A 22,759-nucleotide genomic window follows, 5' to 3' on the forward strand; every position below is an offset into this window, starting at 1 on the left:
GAGAGTCTGGTGAAGTTCAGGCCAAAACCTGATCCCGTGACCTTCATCCAGACAGATAAACCCATATACAGCCCAGGCCAAACAGGTACGTCCTCCTATAGACGCTTGATACAGCCCAGGTACGTCCTCCTATAGACGCTTGCATATACAGCCCAGGCCAAACAGGTACGTCCTCCTATAGACGCTTGATACAGCCCAGGCCAAACAGGTACGTCCTCCTATAGACGCTTGCATATACAGCCCAGGTATGTCCTCCAATAGATGCTTGATACAGCCCAGGCCAAACAGGTACGTCCTCCTATAGACGCTTGCATGTACAGCCCAGGTATGTCCTCCTATAGACGCTTGCATGTGGTCGCAGAGTCAGTTGTAAACACCCAGATGGTCCAATTCGAGGTCTGATTCTAACTCTGATTCTCACTTGCAGTGTATTTCAGAGTGGTTACCATGGATACGGAGTTCATTCCCCTTCAGCAGAAGGTGAGTCCTGCTGAGTTTTCTGACTGTTTGTGTAGTGAGATAGACGTCCTCTAAGGAGCTGTACTGTAGTGAGGTAGACGTCCTCTAAGGAGCTGTACTGTAGTGAAGTAGACGTCCTCTAAGGAGCTGTACTGTAGTGAAGTAGACGTCCTCTAAGGAGCTGTACTGTAGTGAAGTAGACGTCCTCTGAGGTAGACGTCCTCTAAGGAGCTGTACTGTAGTGAAGTAGACGTCCCCTCAGGAGCTGTACTGTAGTGAGGTAGACGTCCTCTAGGGAGCTGTACTGTAGTGAGGTAGACGTCCCCTCAGGGACTTGTGTAGTGAGGTAGACGTCCCCTCAGGGACTTGTGTAGTGAGGTAGACGTCCCCTCAGGTGTGTAGTGAGGTAGACGTCCCCTCAGGGGCTGTTGTGTAGTGAGGTAGACGTCCCCTCAGGGACTTGTGTAGTGAGGTAGACGTCCCCTCAGGGACTTGTGTAGTGAGGTAGACGTCCCCTCAGGGACTTGTGTAGTGAGGTAGACGTCCCCTCAGGGACTGTTGTGTAGTGAGGTAGACGTTCTCTCGGGGACTTGTGTAGTGAGGTAGACGTCCCCTCAGGAACTGTTGTGTCGTGAAGTACTCCCTCTTATTAAGCCTGATAATAAGCCCATCATTGGTCCTTAATGGTGTCTGTTAGTCACTTGGGGAGGAGCAAACCAGAAGTCTGGGTATTTCTCATGTTTCTGATATTCTAATTGACACATACTGCCCATGTTCTGCTCTTGACTTTAAAATAAGAAATGCCAGATTTTGAAGCTGCTCTGCCTCAAGCTCATAACTGCCTACCTGGCATGTGAATTACTTTAGTCAACGGAAATGTACGTGTGTGGGCTGAATCTCTTAGCTGAGTGCTTTTTTTTCTCTGTATTTTTTTGCTCATATTGGGGAGTTTGGCCCTCTCTCTCTGAGGCGTAATTCAACATACAAACTGAATGTCTGGCTCCCTCTACTGGTAGGTCCTAGTAACTGTAACTGCCAACGGCTCGGAGCAGTTCAATGCACTGCAGTGTTGCGCGGTCTGCCCGAAATTAAGCGGTCGCCCGCGGATGACCGCGGTCACCCGCGGTTATGAGTCATAAACAAAATATTTTAATGATATTCGGGTCATTTGCGGGCGGGTCAGTTAAAATTAATTAAATATATATGTTCTACAAATAGGCCTACTTAAAATATCACGAGAAAGCTAGCATCAATACAGTAAAGCATCAATACAGTAAAGTCAACAGTAAAGAAGCAAGACGCGAGTTAAAATAATAAAGACACCCCTTCAGGAAAAGCGATATAGGCTATGGTTATGGTCTAGGCCTACTTCTTGCGAAGCCATTTAAAAGTATGACAGCCAAAACGGGCAGCCTGCAGGAATAAATGTTATGGCACAGACTACACAGCCATATCTACCGGTATGTATAGGTTCGCGCATGCATAAAAGTTAGTAGTAAAGCTTTGTGTTTCATTCAGCATTATAAACCAGTTCTTACGCTAACGTTTTGACCAGCAATGTATCTCTCTTGCCTACCTCGCCTCACCATTTCTGTTTTCGAAAGAAAGATGTATGTCCATGGCCTTCAAATCTTATCCTAGTGTTCTTATCCTTTGTGCGTTGCGTGCGTGCTTGCGCTCTTATTCTCATTCTTTCTCCTGCGCAAACATTATGTCCTGCATGCTTACTGCGTGTAGTTCTACTGCATCAAGTTTCGTAAATAAATTAGTTTGTTTTTACAGAAATGGCCTACTGTCACACTGCATGCAGCCTATAACCAAAAGCACACATTTTGTAAATAAGCGGGTCGGATCGCGGGTCGGGTATAATTTTGTCCTAATTAATATTCGCGGTCCGAGTTGCGGTCGGGTTGATTAAAATATCGGGCGACCGCGGGCCGCTTGTGACCAAACCCGCGCAACACTGATGCACTGCAATGTAATCGATAGAGAGAGAGAGAGAGAGAGATAGATAGATAGATACTTTATTGATCCCCACGGGGAAATCCACCATCCATTCCAAATATTCTGGTCTCTGTGTTTAAAAACCAACACTATAAAGCACTCATCATTTAAATAAAAAAGCACTAATCATTTCTCTTCTGTCTCCACAGTACAGCCTGGTGACACTTGAGGTGTGTACATAACGGTGTTTTATATTATATTTATCTATCTTACGTGCCTTTATGTTTACTCCCCCACACCATGCTGTGTTTCTCCCTCGGAATTATTCTGTAGATTAATACAGTAATCTCATATTCCACTTGAAAATATCCTTTATTAAAGGAGAATTCCGGTGTGATTTTGACCTAAAGTGTGTTGAAACATGATACCGAGTGTGAACGTATGTCTCATAGCTCACAAAAATAATTCAGTGGAAATGCATGGATTCCAGTTGCTGCTACTGGAAGCAACTGAATCCATGCATTTCCACTGAATTATTTTTGGAATCTGATCCCTTATCATACCTGTTCGTTTGTACTCGTCGCTCGACTTATCGTGACTAAATTCAAGATGGTGATCGAACGGTAAAATTCCTTAAGGTACTGTCTGTAAATAAACTACCAGTGCTTTTTCAAAGTTCTCCATGTCTCGTTTTAAATGTCAAGGCCCTCGGAAGTCTACCAATGAAGTATGGAGCTACTTTGAACCTCGTAAATGGTGTAAAACAGTGATTTATTTGCATGGCTAGGCCGATGCCCGAGGCACCGCAACGAAACACTGTTGGTAGCATTGGCTAACTAGCGCCAGATTTCTGAGTGCAGGGGACAAGCCGAGGTGAGCTATGAGACATACGTTCACACTCGGTATCATGTTTCAACACACTTTAGGTCAATATCACACCGGAATTCTCCTTTCAATTCCTTTATTAAATATCCTTTATTAAATTCCTTTGAACTTGACCATACATATTGTGTGAGTCTAAGGAAAAAGTGCTTGTAGACTGAAATTGCAACAGCAGCACAAGTTTTAGAGTTCTGTTTTCTCAAAATGTGCGGTTTCATCAGAGTATTAAACTCTGTCGCTTGTTGGCCGTTCTCAGGATCCCCGTGGCAACACCATTGGCCAGTGGCTGAACGTGTCGTCGGAGCGTAAGATGCTGCAGCTGTCTCACGCCCTCAACCCAGAGGCTGACCAGGGCTACTACATGCTGTCTGTGACCGGAGAGCAGGGCGCAGGGTCGCACCAGTTTCAAGTGAAACAATATGGTATGTTGTTGTTGTTGTCTAGAGTGACACGTGTGTGTTGTGTGCTGGTAGCCCGGCATGGACAGAGGCTTCTTGTCCCAAAGTGGGCGTGTCCCTTCGTGCTAGTCCTTCTCCAGAGTCCCACTTTCATTCCAAACTGATGTACATTCCACACTCATATTCATGTGCAGATGAACATTCCACTCATATTCATGTGCAGATGAACATTCCACACTCATTCATGTATCTGTACATTCCACACTCATATTCATGTGCAGATGAACATTCCACTCGTATTCATGTGCAGATGAACATTCCACACTCGTATTCATGTATCTGTACATTCCACACTCATATTCATGTGCAGATGAACATTCCACACTCATATTCATGTATCTGTACATTCCACACTCATGTTCATGTGCAGATGAACATTCCACACTCATATTCATGTGCAGATGAACATTCCACACTCATATTAATGTGCAGATGAACATTCCACTCATATTCATGTGCAGATCAACATTCCACACTCATATTCATGTGCAGATGAACATTCCACACTCATTCATGTATCTGTACATTCCACACTCATATTCATGTGCAGATGAACATTCCACACTCATTCATGTGCAGATGTACGTTCCACAAAAGGTTGTATATTTAGCACAAGAATATATCTGTTATAAAGTCATCCATGCATTTAGAAGACGGGTTGGAAAACTGTCTTGGTGGACAGCCACCAAATCCATGAAGTGATGAGTCTGACATTTTCACTCGATACACATTTGGCCTACAACATTTTTAGTCTGTTCTTGTCAGATGAGCAATCCTTCAAGATGACACGCTATACAGCTTTGTTTGTGTTTATATATAATATGTTATACATATATAATATGTATAGCTATACAGGTTTGTCAGTATGTTTTTTAGGATGTTTAAGAATAGTGTAAAGCCAACTGGCACGTTTAGGACAAAGTTTTTTTGTTACCATGGCGTCTCTTCCTCCTTTCAGTTTTGCCCAAGTTCGACGTGACGCTCAACAGCCCAGAGTCAGTGAGTGTGGGAGCAGCAGAGATCCGACTGCAAGCATGTGCCAAGTGAGTGACACGGGGACGGGTCATTCTCAGGAAGTGACACGGGGATGTGTAGAATTCTGGGGTAGACCTCTAAAGTTCATGGCCATGCTGCTGGAGGTCCCACGGCTGCTGGAGGCCTTATGGCACCTGGAGTATCAGGGACCGCCCCCGTGATCACGCTGTTTTCCCCACTGAGAGTGTTCATGTGCTTTGCTGTCAGAATGTGTGAAAAACATGGATGCCACAACAAAGGTTAAAACATATGCTCACTAATCTTCAATACAACTGTGTTTGCTTAAAAATATGGTGGAATATGCAGATTTCAATTGACAAAAATGGCAAATTCCCAAGTTCACATTAAAATTGCTGGACATGAAAGTCCACATGGACTACAGATGAACTACGTGACGACAAAAGTGACGACGAGCCCCCAACTGGGCAACTCCGGTGAAGTACAACAATAACATCTTCAAATAAAGTGATCCGGTGAAGTACAGCGGCCATTAAATGGATACATCTTCACACAGTGATCCGGGCTGCATCCCAAAGCTCTCCTCAAAAAGTAAAGAATAATAGAAAGAAAACATAAAACGCACAAGGTAAAATCATTTAAAAATAAAGAACAATTAATAAGAAAAAAAGTAAAGTAATAAACGACAAGGTAGAATAAATATGTAGAAACAGTTTGGTCTTAAATCTATATTTAAAACTGGCTACAGTTGGGGCCTTTTTTGATGTCAAAAACCAGTAGGTTTTACTAACAGGTTTTTCACCTGGGACCATGGAGACATGTCTGATGGGTATTTAGGTCCTGCTCCATTTACTGATTTAGAAACAAGTAGTAGTGCTTTAAAGTCAAGTCCCTGCACTGGCTTCCAGTAAGTCACAGAATTAAGAATTGGAGTAATGTGGCCAGTTCTTTTAGTTTTTGTTAGAATCCTAGCTGCATTTTGGTATCACCTGAAGCTGTTTGATAGTCTTTTTAGGAAGGCCTGTGAACAGTCCATTGCAGTAATCAACCCTGCTGGAGATAAATGCATGAATGAGTTTTTCTAAATCATGTTTTGACATCAGCCCTCTAAGTTTGGCAATATTTTTGAGGTGGTAAAAAGCTGATTTAGCTATCGCTTTCATGTGGCTGTTGAAATTTAGATCACTGTCAATTAATACGCCAAGATTTGTAACCGTACCCTTTGCTTTAAACCCTTTTGTGTCAAGGAGAGTGGCAAAGTCTTTCCTCCTTTTTACCAAATATAATTACTTCAATGTTTTCTTTGTTCAGCTGAAGAAAAATTTGAGACATCCAGGTGTCGATTTGTTCTATACACTGACACATAGATTCAAGAGGACCATAGTCGTTTGGTGACGGAGCTAAGTAAATGTGTCATCTGCCACATCACCCATCTTGCAGTACAGCTGCAGTTGATGGAGGTTTTCACCTGTTAAGTGTTGTGATTGTGTTGGTTTGTAGCCTTTAAGCGTTGTGATTGTGTGGTCTTTTAGCCTTTAAGCGTTGTGCTGTGTGACCTTGTAGGCCGTGACCTTGACCTTGTAGGCCGTGACCTTGTATCCCGTGTTGTCCCTGTTCTCAGATACACGTTTGGGGCGCCTGTGCCAGGGAAGGCTACTCTGTCTTTGTGTCGAGAGTCGGATATCCAAGGAGGCGATGGCGTTGATCCCACACTATCAGTATGTTGGGAAGAACTGGTGGAGGTAAAGATATACTTCCAAACTAAATGATCAACATCCTAGTTATTCACTCTTCTGTAAATGTTGCCTCAATATGATTGATTTTGATATTAACGAAATTAACATTAAAATGTAAAATAACATTTATGTTTGCCACACATTTATTTCATTTCTGCATTTAAAATGAAGTTATAACAGTAGGGATTAAAGGGCCAAGTAGACCATACTTGTCAACCCTCCTGTTTTTTCTGGGTTTCTGACCTATTTTAACTTTTTTCCCACTGCCTTCCCATCTTAATATTTTTTCCCGTAAAATATCCTAATATTTTAATAACATTAGCCCTACCACCGCACCTGTCAGTCTATGTAGCCTACTGTTGTCCTGTTGCTACCCCCTTGCCCTTCCAGCGAAGCAGATGTTTTCAAAGCATTGTTTTGCTTGCTTGAAGGCGACTTGGTGATATTAGTCTATTTAAGATAACAGCGTGGTTGTTGTGAGCATGATTTTGATGCCAATCTGTAAGCCAAGTAACGGTAGACCTAGCTCTACACCTTGTTTAGCTAGTGCAGCAGTTTTGTTGTATGATCTTCCTGTTGCTATCAGCAAGAATTCTATGTTGATGTTCTTGTATTTTGGGTGAGACCTGGGGGATCTCCCTTATTTTCAACGCTCAATGTTTGACCGCTATGAAGTAGACTGACAAACACTTCCTGAGGCTGTGATGATGCAGGTTTGTGGAGTGTTTAATTGTAACTGTGCTTGTTTTGCCCACAGATGGACAAGTCTGGCTGTGGCTGTTATGCATTCTATATGGCAACATTTACACAGCAAGACTTGAACAAAAAACTGAGGGATATCCTAATATTCAAGGCCACAGTAGTTGAAGAAGGAACAGGTAAGCCAAAGCGACCCTTTTGTAAACTGTTTGTCCACCAAAGGTTCCTTGTCTATATTTCATTTTGTCTTCAGGTATCAGTCGTTCAGAGGTCAAAAACATAGATTTGGACTTCTCTCTTGGGAAACTCTCCTTTGTTGATACACCAAACGTAATTGAGGACGGGGCAGTTATGGAGGGCAAGGTAGGTGAAAAGGTCGTCTCTGCAAACACATCTGCCATGCATGCACTACGGTCATTTAAAATTCTTCTCCATCTTTCAAATGCCTCTCCGTCAACTGTAGTCTTATTCCTCCCCTGCACATGGAGCTTGTTCAAAATATGGTGAGGGTTTTTAGTTTTGGTTGAATATAACGTTAGCACATGTCTAGGTCTGTACTTGCTGTATTATTGGGTAATGGGGACTGAGTTTGGGGAAAGTTTCCTCTCTGATGTTTTGTTTGTGTTTGGTTCAAATACCATCGAATGTGACATCATCTAGAATTGCTGACTATACCTTTGACTTTTGACCACCAGCCTCCGGTATCTTGCCAAACAACCTTTCACTAGACTTATGGACTGTACCTTTAAGTATTTTCACATACTGATCTTGGTGCTGTGTGAGTGTGAGGGGAAAGTGATTCAGATACTGGCCTTGGTGTTGCAGGATTTGATCGAAAAAAGGAGATTCAGCCAGTTGTCTTGTCTGATCAGTGCTATGAGGTACATTTCTGGAACCAGTGGCAAAGACTAGCCAACGGAAAGCAGTCACACTGCGTTTCCTTTCTCTACAGATCAAAGCGACCCATTACAATGACACTGGCATCGCTGGGAGGATGGTCCATCTGTTCAAAGGTCCGAGATGGAATGCAGAGCTTCTGCTGAACCTGACCACAGACTCCGCTGGAGTGGCCCAGTTCTCCCTCAACACAGCTCCTTTCCCACGGGACTTTGAGCTCTTTGTAAGCTGGTCACTACAGTCAATTCTCCCTCAACACAGCTCCTTTCCCAGGGGACTTTGCGCTCTTTGTAAGCTGGTCACTATAGTCAGTTCTCCCTCAACACGACTCCTTTCTAGGGTTGACACCTGTGTCTGACAAAAATCCTGGACATTTTGACCATCCAATCGACCTTTTTGTTTGTAAGCAACAGCGCCTTTCGCACATCTAACCCAAGATAAAAACAGTCATTCTAAGCGACAATTGTATAGCTAAAATTAGTAAGAATGACAATTTCTAGTTATTTGTTTAGTTAATTGCTTTATTTAATAGCAGACCTTTATTATTTTGTTATATTTTCAACAGTCGTGGACTCCTGGGGGCAGTATTGAGAAAAAAGGGGGAATACATAATTAGGTACTGTTTTTTTGCTTAAGAGAATAAACTTTTCTTTCTCTGTCTCTCCTTGTCCCACACACTCTCCGTCTCCACCTTACCATTTCTAATGAACCTCCACTGTGCGTGCCCCCACCACCACCACCCATGTTATGCTACGTCATTTTTGTAGAGCCAATAAGGCTGTGCATACGTTTATGGACGTAGGCACGCTTCAATTAAACTGAAATACACATTTTGCGCATCATGTACAAAAATCGGGGACATTCAGTGTCCAGGATTTTTATTTTTATTTTCCTGGACAGACCATGAAAATGCTGGACAATCAGGAAAATCCTGGACAGGTGGCAACCCTACTCCTTTCCCAGGGGACTTTGAGCTCTTTGTAAGCTGGTCTTCTGGAAAAATCAGTGAATGCACTGCAGAAAAGCTACGTCTAGTGTCTATGTGAACGTGTTATGTATAGATTGTGCACAAGCTAATGCTAGTATATTTGAGTCTCTGCGTGTGAGTGCGTGATGTGTATATTCTACACAAGCTAGTGGTAGTGTAGTTCAGCCATCACCAAATGGCGGACCGCGGTCCGAGTCCGGACCGTGACGTGATCCTATCCGGACCCAGACCATAATAGCCTAATTTAGATTTTCACGTAAGATTTCAAACCTGCGCTAAATGTTTAGTTGGTTAGGATAACAGCATTTACTTCAGGAGCTTCAGGAACCATCATTTCGCTTGCTGCTACTCAGCCAGTGAAATCTGTGAATTCTGATAGTCAAGTCAGTGAGTAAAGTAGCCTACTATGGAGAAGAGACTGATAGCCTGAAACGATCCGAGACGGGACGAGAAACAATTAGATGGATATCTAAGTTAACGATATGTAAGTTATTTTCAAATCATCGATTGCTCAAAGAGGAGAAAGCTAGACAGCGAGAACAGAGCTTTATGTAACGATACGGGGGCAATACCACGCAAAACTGTCACGTCCGTAACGCCAACTAAATATGGATGTGACCGTTTTGCGCGGAATTGCCCTGGACCTCTTCTATATATTCTGACAGGCGATTTTAAGCGCCAATTTGAAGCACCTCTACTAGACAAAGCATATATTTTGAGCAAGCATAGGGTAGGCTAGGCCCATTCAACAGTGAACTGAGACCACAGAATATTTTACGATTTAAGAAGGCAATATGATTGATCCACCACAATCTTGTTAAGCATTCGCTGCCCAACAACGTGATATTCCTGGGTTTCCAGGATTTCGGGTCAACATAAAAAAAAAACTAAAAGTGCACGTTAAGATCTTAAAAATAGCCAAGGCTACTCAGTTTTTCTCCCCAATTAGGCTACTCTTATCTTGCCTTATTTCTCCTCATTTCGAATGTTGCCTTTTAGGCTACTTATTTTATTTCACATTAAACAACATTAAGGCCTACAATCTTTTATTTCTTGAATTTCCCCTTGGGGATCAATAAAGTATCTATCTATCTATCTATCTATCTATCTATCTATCTCTATCTATCTATCTATCTATCTATCTACAACTAGGCTTCATCCATCCATCCTAATATTATACATGCATACATAAACATATACATAGCCTAAACACACGTTAAACATTATGATGCTCCGGACCTTTGCTTGAGGAAATTTTCTGTAACTGGACCTCGCTGAAGATTAATTGAATACCCCTGGTGTAGTTGAATCTTTGTGTGAGTGTCGTGTGTATTGTACACAAGCTAATGCTAGTGTAGTTGAATCTTTGTGTGAGTGTGTCATGTGTATATTGTACACAAGCTAATGCTAGTGTAGTTGAATCTTTGTGTTGGCGTGTGATGTGTAGGTCGTACACAAGCTAGTGCTTGTGGAAGATCCAGGCATTCCTCCTTTCTCGTCTCTAATGCTTCTTCCTTTCCAGGCCAGCCTAACTACAGACACCGACACATACAGACCATATAACACCCCATACTATGACTCGGAATCAAAGTCTGTGTCCAGATTAAGAACAGCATCTCCAGACTCGGCGTCATCCAGCTCTCTGTCCATAATAGATGACAAAATAGATGGTGCTCTTCAGTGTGGCAAAGACGTACCCATCACCATTAAGTACACCTTCACTGGGGAGACTTTCAATGCAGACTCTGTGGATGTCATTTATATGGTATGTGGAATACAGGTTCCATTCCAGACATCTAAAGTCATTTGAATACTTTGTCATTAGTTTTCCTTGTTTGTTGCAGGTTTTATCAAGAGGACAGATTGTTCATCATGGCTTTGCTGAAGCTTCAGTGAAGGGTTCTCCACCAGTAACTCAGGGTGAGGTTTCCTTCCGGTTGTCCGTCAGTGTTGAGATGGCCCCCTCAGTGCAGGTCCTGGCCTACTGTGTCTTACCCAGTGAGACTTTCCTGGCTGACAGCAAAACCTTCTCAACGGAGAAGTGCTTCGTAAACAAGGTACCACACTACAGCATGATGTTGTCATGGTAGCACACTACAGTGCAATGGTGTAATAGGAGCACACTACAGCATGTTGTCATGGTAGCGCACTATAACATGTTGTCGTCATGGTAGCGCACTACAGCATGATGTTGTCATGGTAGCGCACTACAGTGCAATGGTGTAATGGTAGCGCACTACAGCATGATGTTGTCATGGTAGCACACTACAGTGCAATGTTGTAATGGTAGCGCACTACAGTGCAATGTTGTAATGGTAGCGCACTACAGTGCAATGTTTTAATGGTACCACACTACAGCATGATTTTGTCATGGTAGCGCACTACAGCATGTTGTTGTCATAGTAGCACACTACAGCACGATGTTGTCATGGTAGCACACTACAGTGCAATGGTGTAATGGGAGCACACTACAGCATGATGTTGTCATGGTAGCACAGTTGAGCATGTTGTTGTCATGGTAGCACAGTTGAGCATGTTGTTGTCATGGTAGCACGCTAGATGAAGGTTGTGGAAAGTGGTCTTTGACCTCCTCTGCTGCTCTGTGATTGGTTGATAATATGCTGTTGTGTACACAGGTGTCGGTGCAGTTCTCCCCCCCTAAATCGGTTCCTGGAGAGAAGAGCTCCCTGCAGCTGTCTGCTCAGCCTGGCTCTCTCTGCGGCCTCAGCGCTGTGGATCAGAGCATCTACATCCTGGAACCTGGGAAACGACTGAACGCTGACAAGGTTACCAGCACCATGACGACATAGATCTGACCCAGAGGGGACCGGGCCTCTGATGCCCATATGTGTTACTGCCCATTACTGCCTGAAGAGAGGAGGGGGGGTGATGATGCCCATATGTGTTACTGCCCATTACTGCCTGAAGAGAGGGGGGGGGGGTGATGATGCGTTCCTCTTCCCCTCTAGGTTTTTGATCTGTTACCATCAATGGACTCGTTTGTTGATTATGAAGTTGAAGATCCAGTAGAGTGTCTGAAAGTGAGACCTCGGCGATCTTCTCCGTACTATCCTCCGAAACGCTCTGCAACTGATGCCTTTGCAGTTTTCCAGGTCTGAAAAATAAGCACTTGAACACAGAATAAGTCCATATCCTAATGTCCATAATATCTGTGAAGGAGGAGTCTATCTGCGTCTGTTTTAGAGGTTGGGGCTGAAGGCTGCAACTAACCTGGTTTTGCGTCTTTGTCTGTTTTAGAGGTTGGGGCTGAAGGCTGTAACTAACCTGGTTTTAGGGACACCAGACTGCTTACTGTACCGGGGGGAGACGTACCACAAGGGATTCGGTAAGAGCACTTAAACATGAAACACACTGTAGACCTTGAATTGAGACACTGTAACCTAATTTAACAATGAGGCTCATTTTACTTGGTGTTTGTAGACCTGACCATTGACCAAGGCCTCTGATTACGTCAGCTGCTCTGGCCTCTTTTTCCTCCGCATGAACGCGTGATGCATGAACATCACCTGCATGTCTTCCATTTCCGCGGCCTTTGATCCATACAGGGCGTATGCTGGAGGGATGGTGTCCCAAACTCTGACGTACTCCAGACGACAGGACCTCTACAGTCCTGTGTCCATGCCATCGCCATAGCAATTAACACTACACAGTCCTGTGTCAATGCCATCTCCATAGCAATTAACACTACACAGTCCTGTGTTAATGCCATCTCCATAGCAATTAACACTACACAGTCCTGTGTCAATGCCATCTCCATAGCAATTAACACTACACAGTCCTGTGTCAATGCCATCTCCATAGCAATTAACACTACACAGTCCTGTGTCAATGCCATCGCCATAGCAATTAACACTACACAGTCCTGTGTCAATGCCATCGCCATAGCAATTAACAATGGCTCCCAAGCCTCTCCGAAGGCCTCCAAGCCATTTGTAAAGCAGAGAGCAGTTTGCTGCTTGCGCTGTGGATGGCAGTAGTAGCACCTTATTTCCAGATCAGCATAGCATCACAGAGATATGGCACATTCACTGCCTTCAGATCAGCGTAGCATCACAGAGAGATATGGCACATTCACTGCCTTCAGATCAGCGTAGCATCACAGAGATACGGCACATTCACTGCCTTCAGCAGAGAGGGCAGTTACTACAGGAATCTGCTGCACATGTTGTACAAGTTTGTTTCTCCTTGATAGGGTATCCCAAGGTGGCCTTTGAAAGTGCTGCAATTGCTGCACCAGTTGCTCCAGTGCCGGAAAATGTTGGTGTGACTGTTCGTACAATCTTCCCTGAGACGTGGATCTGGGACCTGGCAGAGGTCGGGTACGTGGGCTTGTAGAATCAGGGATCCTGTTTCCAGCACTAGATCCCCATCACCATTGCTCCCCATATCCAGCCCCATCACCATTGCTCCCCATATCCAGCCCCATCACCGTTGCTCCCCATATCCAGCCCCATCACCGTTGCTCCCCATATCCAGCCCCATCACTGTTGCTCTAACGTTGCTCTAACGTGTCTCTTCACAGGGGGTCTGGAGAAACACAAGTCCCTCTCACTGTCCCTGACACCATCACCACCTGGGAGATGGAGGCGTTCTGCCTGTCCCCCCAGGGCTTCGGTCTGGCCCCCCCAGTTCAGCTCACTGTGTTCCAGCCCTTCTTCCTGGAGCTCTCCCTGCCCTACTCCATCATCCGTGGAGAGACCTTTGAGCTCAAAGCAACAGTTTTCAACTACCTGTCCCAGTGCATCATGGTATTACAACAGTTTTCAACTACCTGCCCCAGTGCATCATGGTATTACAACAGTTTTCAACTACCTGCCCAAGTGCATCATGGTATTGCAACAGTTTTCAACTACCTGCCCAAGTGCATCATGGTATAGCAACAGATCATGCTATGAGCATAAGGACTTTGAACCTTCTGGTAGCCAAAGTGTGTTCTGATTGAATTACTTAATAAGCTGTGTGTGTGTGTGTGTGTGTGTGTGTGTGTGTGTGTGTGTGTGTGGATTCCCTCTCTAGCTAACATACCGTATTCGCCCCACAGGGTTACATTGTAGAATCATCCGACGTTGCTATGAAACATGGTGCCCATGATTTGAGTTGTCCGAACTCTTTTTATATATATATATATCTATATATGGCTCTGTTCAATAATATACTGTGTAATTCAATTCAATTTATTGTGCTTATAGAGCGCCGAAACATTACACATGTATCATGGCGCTTTACAGAATGTAGGCAATCAGAGAAACAGGAAAGAAAGGAAGAAAAGAAAAGAAAGAGAGAGGCCCATGGGTAACAGGGGCGAGGAAAAACTCCCTAGAATTGGAGATACATATAGGAAGAAACCTCGAGCAGATCCACGACTCAAGGGCCTGACCCATCTGCCTAGGGTCAATACAGGACAGTAAGGTCTGTGTACATGACAAATGCATATGATAGTCAGATGTAGAGAATAAGACATGGTGTTAAAAGCACTTGAGCTAGTGCTTGAGCTTGAGCTGTGTACCGTTGCATCTCGTGTGTGTGTGTGTCTGTTAAACGAGTCCCTCTCTGGTAGGTCACAGTGACTCCAACCCCTTCATCAGACTTCACTCTGACTCCCTCCTCTGATGGCCAGTACTCCTCCTGTCTGTGTGCAGATGGGAGAAAGACCTTCAAATGGACACTGGTGCCCTCTGTATTAGGTGAGTAACGCTGAGAGAGTTAAAGGAAAGTGGGTAACTTTATTAGACTCTGGTGCCCTCTGTATTAGGTGAGTAACGCTGAGAGAGTTAAAGGAAAGTGGGTAACTTTATTAGACACTGGTGCCCTCTGTACTCTGTGAGTAATGCTGAGAGCGTAGAGACACTGTAGTAGTGGACACCGCTGAAGCTGACCTGGGAAACTTGCCTGCAGGAGAGATGAGCGTGACTGTGAGTGCGGCCGCTGGGCCGTCCCAGACTCTGTGTGGCAATGAAGTGCTGACCGTCCCAGAGAGAGGCCGCGTAGACGCAGTCACTCGCTCCCTCAAGGTCAAGGTAGGCCTGCCAGTAGTCCTGCACAAGATCAGTCATTTTGAAGTCCCAAGAAAATCTCCAAAGAACCTCTAGAGCTAAAATCACACTTCTAACATCTGTAACTTCTCTCTTGTAAGGCTGAAGGAACCGAGAGGGTTAGAAGTTTCAGCTTGCTCTTATGTCCAAAGGGTGAGCTCCAATCTTCTGTATCTATAGTTCACGTGTTGTCCTTATGCATACTCTATGGAATGTATTAATAGATTCTTGTGTTAAAAGGAAACTGATGCTATTCTTGCATGCACTGTTATGTCCATGTAATTTGGCCAGACCTTTATTCGTGTTAGACCACTGGCCATTGGCCTGCTTGGCCCTCAACTCAGTTCCATGTTGTATCCACAGGGGGCGCCCTGACGGAGGAGGTGGAGCTGACCCTCCCAGGGGATGTAGTTAAGGGATCAGCCAGAGCCTCTGTGTCTGTGCTAGGTACCAACAGTCACATACAACACACGCTTCATATGCACAGCAGAGCCTTACATTGAGCCTTACATTGGCTCACTGTCTGCTGAAACCCTAACCACGTTTGTCCAAGAGAGCCTTACATTGGCTCACTGACTGCTGAAACCCTAACCATATTTGTCCATGTTTGTCCAAGAGAGCCTTACATTGGCTGGCTGACTGCTGAAACCCTAACCATGTTTGTCCAAGAGAGCCTTACATTTGCTGACTGACTGCTGAAACCCTAACCATGTTTGTCCAAGAGAGCCTTACATTGGCTGGATGACTGCTGAAACCTTAACCATGTTTGTCCATGTTTGTCCAAGAGAGCCTTACATTGGCTGACTGACTGCTGACACCCTAACCATGTTTGTCCAAGAGAGCCTTACATTGGCTGACTGACTGACTGCTGAAATCCTAACCATGTTTGTCCAACACTCCATGCCTCCTGCAGGAGACATCATAGGTCGCGCTCTGAAGAACATCGACAGCCTCCTGCAGATGCCTTATGGTTGTGGGGAGCAAAATATGGCCATCCTCTCCCCAAATATCTACATTATGCAGTACCTGCAGAACACTGGCCAGCTCACTGCAGACATTAAGGAGAAGGCCACCAATTTCCTCAAAAGTGGTGAGATGTTCTCTTCCTTTTGACAGTAGAGGGCAGTAGAGGGCACATGTCTATGTTCATTATTATGTATCCATCCTGGATAGTGAACCCCTGAACAATATGGCACCTCTAACTTTAGAGTTCTGTGTGGTAGGCATGACTAATGACTATTTCCGATTTACCTTTGTAGCACCGGGTTGAACCCCTTTTGCCTTCAGAATTGCCTTAATTCTTTATAGCATACACTACCAGTCAAAAGTATGGACACACACACACACACACACACTTATCATAGTTTTTTATTTGATTCTTTTTTTTTGTACTACATGGTACAACAATACCTACAACATCCAAAGTATGACAGAAGACAAAGCTCTCTAGAAATATATTATTTCCATGTGCCACATTTCATATTCTTCACCGTTTACCTCTATATCAAATTTGTTGAGAATTGATAATTTTATTGATTTGATATTATTAAAGCCAACTTCGTTCTTTTGAAGCGGTGCCTCCCCATGGCCACGCCCCTGGACACGCCCCTGATCTTTAGCAGATGCTCTCGATCACGTCTACATGCCTAAATGCATTGAGTTACTGCCATGTGATTGGCTGAATAGATATCTGTTAATGAGCAGTTGAACACATGTGCCTAATAAAGTGGCTGGTGATTTGGAACATAATGATGAGTAATCAACAGGATACCAGAGGCAGCTGAACTACAAGCTTCCTAATGGAGCATACAGCACGTTTGGAACAGGAGATGGAAACACATGGTGAGTCCATCCTGGTTCACAAAGTAAGACACCTGTAGACCACAAGACTGTTGATGTTGTTCTATCACATGGTTTTAATCTGGACGTGGTTGATGTAATAGATACTGCATGCTCCGACCACAAATCAGTAACGTTTAATGCGCCGTTTCCCATGATGCAACACATGGCTACTAAAACGTCACAGTGCCACTCAAGGAGGTCCTCCCCCTCTACGGCCTCAAGTGCATCCTCCCCGATCCTCATCTGCACTAAGCACTGAACAGGTGGCTGTTTTTAAAGCTAATAAAGCGTAACTCTAACCAAAATGCAACCTAGGGTCGTCTTGTGAATGTACCCGAGTCAAACTTTCATTTAAAAGCATAATTAGGACAGAAGCGCCACTTTTAAGATTGACAGTATTGTAATGCCCTTTATACTGGAGTTGATGAATCATCTCTTGCAAGAGTTAGTACAAAACGCAACCGCTAGACTGCTTACCAGGACAAGGAAACAGGAACACATCACTCCAGTACTGCCGGCCGTGTACTGGCTTCCTGTTAAATGTACAATCCAGTATAAAGTGGCATTGACTGTTTTTAAATCACTAAATGAGCGTGCTCCCCGTTATGTCCCAAACATGCTGAACTTTTCCACTCCATCACGAGCACTAGGATCTGCATCCCACGCAGAGCTGCAGAGCCCGAGCGAGGAGCGGAGCGGATGGGAATTTGTTGGAGCGCTTTTTCCCCTCTGTTGCGCTCCAATTTCGCTCCGATTCCGCTCACACCAAGCGGAAATGCATGCCCAAATCCACCCAGATTTCATGTCTTCGGAATGAAACCAAGAGCGTTACATTTCAAAGATATTGGCCATAGTAAGTTCGTTAGGGATGGAGTTGCTAAATATTTTAAAAAAGGAAACTGAAAGTCATAGCCTAGGGCCTACTGTACAAGCGTACTATTCCTACAAAATAACTAGATGCTAATAATTTAGAGCAAGAACAACCATGTGGTGGTTCCAGTGAGTAAAGATTCATTTTGGAATTTAAGAAGATGTGGAATTTTGCAGAAACATGAGCGTTACGGAGAGCAAAAACGTGAGCAATTAGAATATGCTTCATATCAAGTAGCCTAAGGCTGAAGTATAACTTGGATGCTAAACCTGTATTATTTAGGCAATTAATCCCACTGATCCTTTTAGTTTTAGGTTTATGTGTATTGACGTTACCAAGCTTGTTCGTTGTTGCACTGTCTGTGTTGCATTATCTTTTACAATAAATGTTCTATAGTGACATTGCCGTTGCTCTTAGATCTTTGGGATTTACGTTTTCTAAGGTGACGATTCGGCTTGTAGATTATTTCTCCCTCTTTTAAATTGGAGCGAGCCTGGAGCGATTTCACTGGAGCGGGAGGATTTTGAAGTGGAGCGAGATTGAGCGGAGCGGCCTGATGTGCATTTGAGCGGAGGAGCGGCCGAGTGGACAGCCACCGGAGCGAGGAGCGGCCGAGCGGTCAGCCACCTGAGCGAGGAGCGGCCGAGTGGTCAGCCACCTGAGCGAGGAGCGGGATATTCGCACCGCTCAGCTCCACTCACTAGCTCTGATTCCACGCACGCCTGGACACACCCCTTTCCCGCAAACAGAAAGGTGACTGTGCTTTCAGTATCCATGCAACGCCTCTGGAACAGCTTACCACCGGAACTCTAATCGGCATCACCTGTGACTGTTTTTAAATCTTTACTAAAAACCCATCTCTTCAGCCCCAGCTGTGGCGCAACTGGCTGGGGCACCTGCACCGTACGGCGGCGGCCCGGGTTCGATTCCCGCCCCGTGGTCCTTTCCGGATCCCACCCCTGCTCTCTCTCCCATTCACTTCCTGTCACTCTCCACTGTCCTATCATTAAACGCATAAAAAGACCAAAAAATGTAATTATATAATAAAAAAACCCATCTCTTCAGACTTGCTTTTAATAGCCACTGAGCCCGTGGAACTATGGATTTGATGCCACTTGTATTTTGTCTGTATATTTATACGTCTGTCTCTCTCTTGTTTTTGTCTGGAGGTGTCAGCTGTAGTTGATGCTTGAATCATCTTTTAAACTCTGTCTTTTTTAACTGTGAAGCACTTTGGAATGTAATGTGCTATAGAAATTAAAATGACTTGCATACAATGCTTAGACCACAGCTCTTACCTCTGGACAGAAGCAAACTCAGCGTTGTGTCCATCTCTTCTCCCAGGCTCACTGCATTTGTGTTGAGGTCGTTTGGAAAAGCAAAGTCCTTTATCTACATTGATCCAAAAGTTATAACGGATGCGAGCACTTGGCTTGGAGGAAACCTTCGACCAGATGGTGTTTTCAATATGCAGGGGAAACTCTTCAACAACAGAATGAAGGTCTGACCTGTATGATGCTACTCATAAACAAACTCCTTATTTGGGATGGATGCTGAATTTTCAGTGTTGATGAGGGTTTTTCATTGTGTTCTAGGGGGGTGTAAGCGATGATGTAACAATAACAGCTTACATCGCTGCATCAATGCTTGAGCTGAATATGAGCACTGTTACGGTAGGTAAATCTGTCTCAAACCATCTCCTCTATCAAAGGTTTCATTCAGATGCTTTTTCTTTTCCATAGCTGTCTGAACATGACTAGAAAGTCATACCCCTTTGTACCACTCATGACAAATATAACCTTTGACCAGAAGGTTTAAAAAAAGAATCTATTTTTTTACTTCAGCAAGAAACCATGAGGTTCCTGAAGTCCTCCGCCAGTAAGCGCTCCAACACCTACACCACCGCTCTGCTGGCCTACACCTTCAGCCTCGCTGGGGAAGCAGACCTCCGAGCTGAGCTGCTGAAACACTTGGACAGTGTAGCGACCTCTGCTGGTAGGAGACACTGCAGTGTGCCACAACCGACATTGATGAGCAAACACGTGCACCTGCTCCCTTCATCTCCTACGGCTCGTGTCTTTTTATCTCCTACGGCTCGTGTCTTTATCTCATACGGCTCGTGTCTTTATCTCATACGGCTCGTGTCTTTATCTCCTAATCTCCTACGGCTAATGTCTTTATCTCATACGGCTCATGTCTTTATCTCCTACGGCTCATGTCTTTATCTCCTAATCTCCTACGGCTCATGTCTTTATCTCCTAATCTCCTACGGCTCATGTATTTATCTCATACGGCTCGTGTCTTTATCTCCTAATCTCCTACGGCTCATGTCTTTATCTCCTAATCTCCTACGGCTCATGTCTTTATCTCATACTGCTCATGTCTTTATCTCATACGGCTCATGTCTCTATCTCCTAATCTCCTACGGCTCGTGTCTTTATCTCATACGGCTCATGTCTTCTCAGGGAGTCTCCTGCACTGGTCTCAGTCCTCATCAGAGCAAGCTGATTCCCTGGCGGTGGAGACGAGCGCTTATGTGCTGTTAGCTGTTCTCACCAAACCCGCGCTGACTGCTGCAGACTTGGGCTATGCTTCCAGGATCGTCAACTGGCTGGTGAAGCAGCAGAATCCGTATGGAGGCTTCTCTTCCACACAGGTGCTCCACACACCTTTCCTTTCTAAACGTCGTGTGTGTGTGTGTGTGTGTGTGTGTGAGAGCTGGTCTCCAGCTTCAGTGTTTGCCCGTGCTGACAGCTGGGTGGGTGTGTGCTGACGGCTGTGTGTGTGTGTGTGCGCTGACGGCTGTGTGTGTGTGTGTGTGTGCTGACGGCTGGGTGTGTGTGTGTGCTGACGGCTGGGTGTGGGTGTGTGTGTGTGTGTGCTGACGGCTGGGTGTGTGTGTGTGTGTGTGTGTGCTGACGGCTGGGTGTGTGTGTGCTGACGGCTGGGTGTGTGTGCGTGTGTGCTGACGGCTGGATGTGTGTTCTCTCAGGACACGGTGGTGGCGCTGCAGGCTCTGGCTCTGTACGCCACCAAGGTCTTCAGCCCACATGGGTCCAGCACAGTGACCGTGCGGTCAGCAGGGGGCGACACACACCAGTTTGATGTGAACCAGCTCAACACACTGCTGTACCAGGAGGGGGCGCTGCGCCACGTTCCTGGGAAGTACAGAGTGGACGTGAAGGGCTCTGCATGCGCTTCTGTGGGGGTCAGTGGAAAAGAACTTCTCCTCGGTTTCTAAACTATTGATGATGGATACTCTGTCCGTGACATTTCTTCACATCTCTTCTGTAACAGGTCGCGCTCTTCTACAACATCCCCACTCCCAGTAAACATTCAACCCTGAGCATTACGACTCAAGCCAAGCCTCTGACTGAGGGACAGTGCAACAAGGCCGATGGGCAGCAGGCCTTCAGCCTCCACATCACAGTCCAGTATGGAGCGCCATGCAACGCCTGCTTCTGTTCTCTTTGACTGAACTAGTCTGACCGCATCCGTTCTAATAGTTATTCCTCCTTTCTTGTGCAGATACACATCTGTTCTAATAGTTATTCCTCTTTTCTTGTGCAGATACACATCTGTTCTAATAGTTATTCCTCCTTTCTTGTGCAGATATAACGGACCACTGCAGAGCACCAACATGGCGATAATAGATGTGAAAATCTTATCTGGGTTCACTGCTGACACTGAAAAAGTAAGTTGTCCAATGTCCCTCCTACATCTGTTGCTCTGTGTGCACCATCCATAATGTTACTGATGGAGGCTGTGTTGCTCTGTGTGCACCATCCATAATGTTACTGATGGAGGCTGTGTTGGTGTGTGTGCACCATCCATAATGTTGCTGATTGAGGCTGTGTTGTTGTGTGTGTGCACCATCCATAATGTTGCTGATGGAGGCTGTGTGCACCATCCATAATGTTGCTGATGGAGGCTGTGTTGGGGTGTGTGCACCATCCATAATGTTGCTGATGGAAGCTGTGTTGGTGTGTGTGTGCACCATCCATAATGTTCTTGTGTTTTAACAGCTTCAGGGCAGCAGGTTTGTGGACCGAGTCGACAGCAAAGATGACCACATCCTTGTGTATCTGTCAGAGGTAAGGCCATCTGTAAGAATCCTGGTTTTCACTGAAACATGCTGCACCTACTTGCGCTCTGTCCATCTGATGTGATGTGTTTCTTTTGATTTCCAAACAGGTTCCAAAGGATATACCTGTTCACTGCGAACTGACCATCCGACAGGATCTGCCAGTCACCAACCTGAAGCCAGCAGGGGTCAAGGTGTATGACTACTACCAGACCAGTAAGACTCCATAGACCAAGACCAGCATTACATATATGTATAATTACATTGCCATGGATACAGCAGTGCTAGTAAGCCCCTGACCAATGAAATCTCTCTCTCTCTCAATCAGGTGACCAAGCTGAGGCTGAGTACTCCTCCCCTTGTGCAGGTCAGTTAGTCTGCCGAGTCCTCTAAAGAACAATCACCACAACAGGTCCCAATATTCTATTTAACGTGTGTGTGTGTGTGTGTGTGTGTGTGTGTGTGTGTGTGTGTGTGTGTGTGTCCTCCCCTTGTGCAGGTCAGGGGACAGCTGAAGGAAGAGGTCATTAAGTGGAAATTATTTTGACATTTCAACCCTTTAACTTGCTGATGTGTTGACATGATGTTTTTGAGATTGTATATCTGTAATAAATACTGCAATCCTAGCATTTGTCTCATGTTCATACTGTTCGGAGGATTGTCAGTTGAAGACTATATGTTTATGAAAGAATATGAAAAACAATATTACCGTACATCCCTGCTGAAAAAAACAGCTAGAAACCAGCTTATGCTGGTCTTTGCTGGTTTTCTTCCAGCTATTGCTGGTCTTTGCTGGTGTAGCTGGTTGGGCCACCAGCTGGATATGCTGGCGTGACCATCGGAGGAAGCTGCT

The 22,759-nt window shown here is 44.9% G+C and overlaps 1 protein-coding gene across 1 annotated transcript; it reads left to right on the top strand.

The window, feature by feature from the left end:
* Positions 1-447: 447 nt before the first annotated feature.
* LOC143131800 (alpha-2-macroglobulin-like protein 1) lies at positions 448-22,532 on the top strand. The gene is made up of 31 exons (XM_076291392.1): positions 448-480; positions 3,542-3,707; positions 4,702-4,786; positions 6,358-6,478; positions 7,230-7,350; positions 7,425-7,534; positions 8,124-8,291; positions 10,504-10,821; positions 10,901-11,113; positions 11,693-11,842; positions 12,026-12,097; positions 12,315-12,402; positions 13,270-13,396; positions 13,600-13,948; positions 14,635-14,761; positions 14,973-15,094; positions 15,211-15,262; positions 15,473-15,556; positions 16,023-16,199; positions 16,876-16,951; positions 19,167-19,323; positions 19,418-19,495; positions 19,667-19,817; positions 20,288-20,478; positions 20,815-21,030; positions 21,120-21,256; positions 21,435-21,516; positions 21,848-21,916; positions 22,017-22,122; positions 22,235-22,273; positions 22,406-22,532. The coding sequence occupies exons 1-31, from the start codon at positions 448-450 to the stop codon at positions 22,435-22,437; spliced, it is 4,017 nt and encodes a 1,338-aa protein (XP_076147507.1). The 3' UTR covers positions 22,438-22,532.
* The last annotated feature ends 227 nt before the right edge of the window (positions 22,533-22,759 follow it).

The sequence above is a fragment of the Alosa pseudoharengus genome, unplaced genomic scaffold (genome assembly GCF_046254945.1).
Source record: "Alosa pseudoharengus isolate Yale_2024_CS ecotype anadromous, Long Island Sound unplaced genomic scaffold, YU_APseudo_1.1 YU_APseudo_1.1_scf_18, whole genome shotgun sequence".
NCBI classification, from domain to species: Eukaryota; Metazoa; Chordata; class Actinopteri; order Clupeiformes; family Clupeidae; genus Alosa; species Alosa pseudoharengus.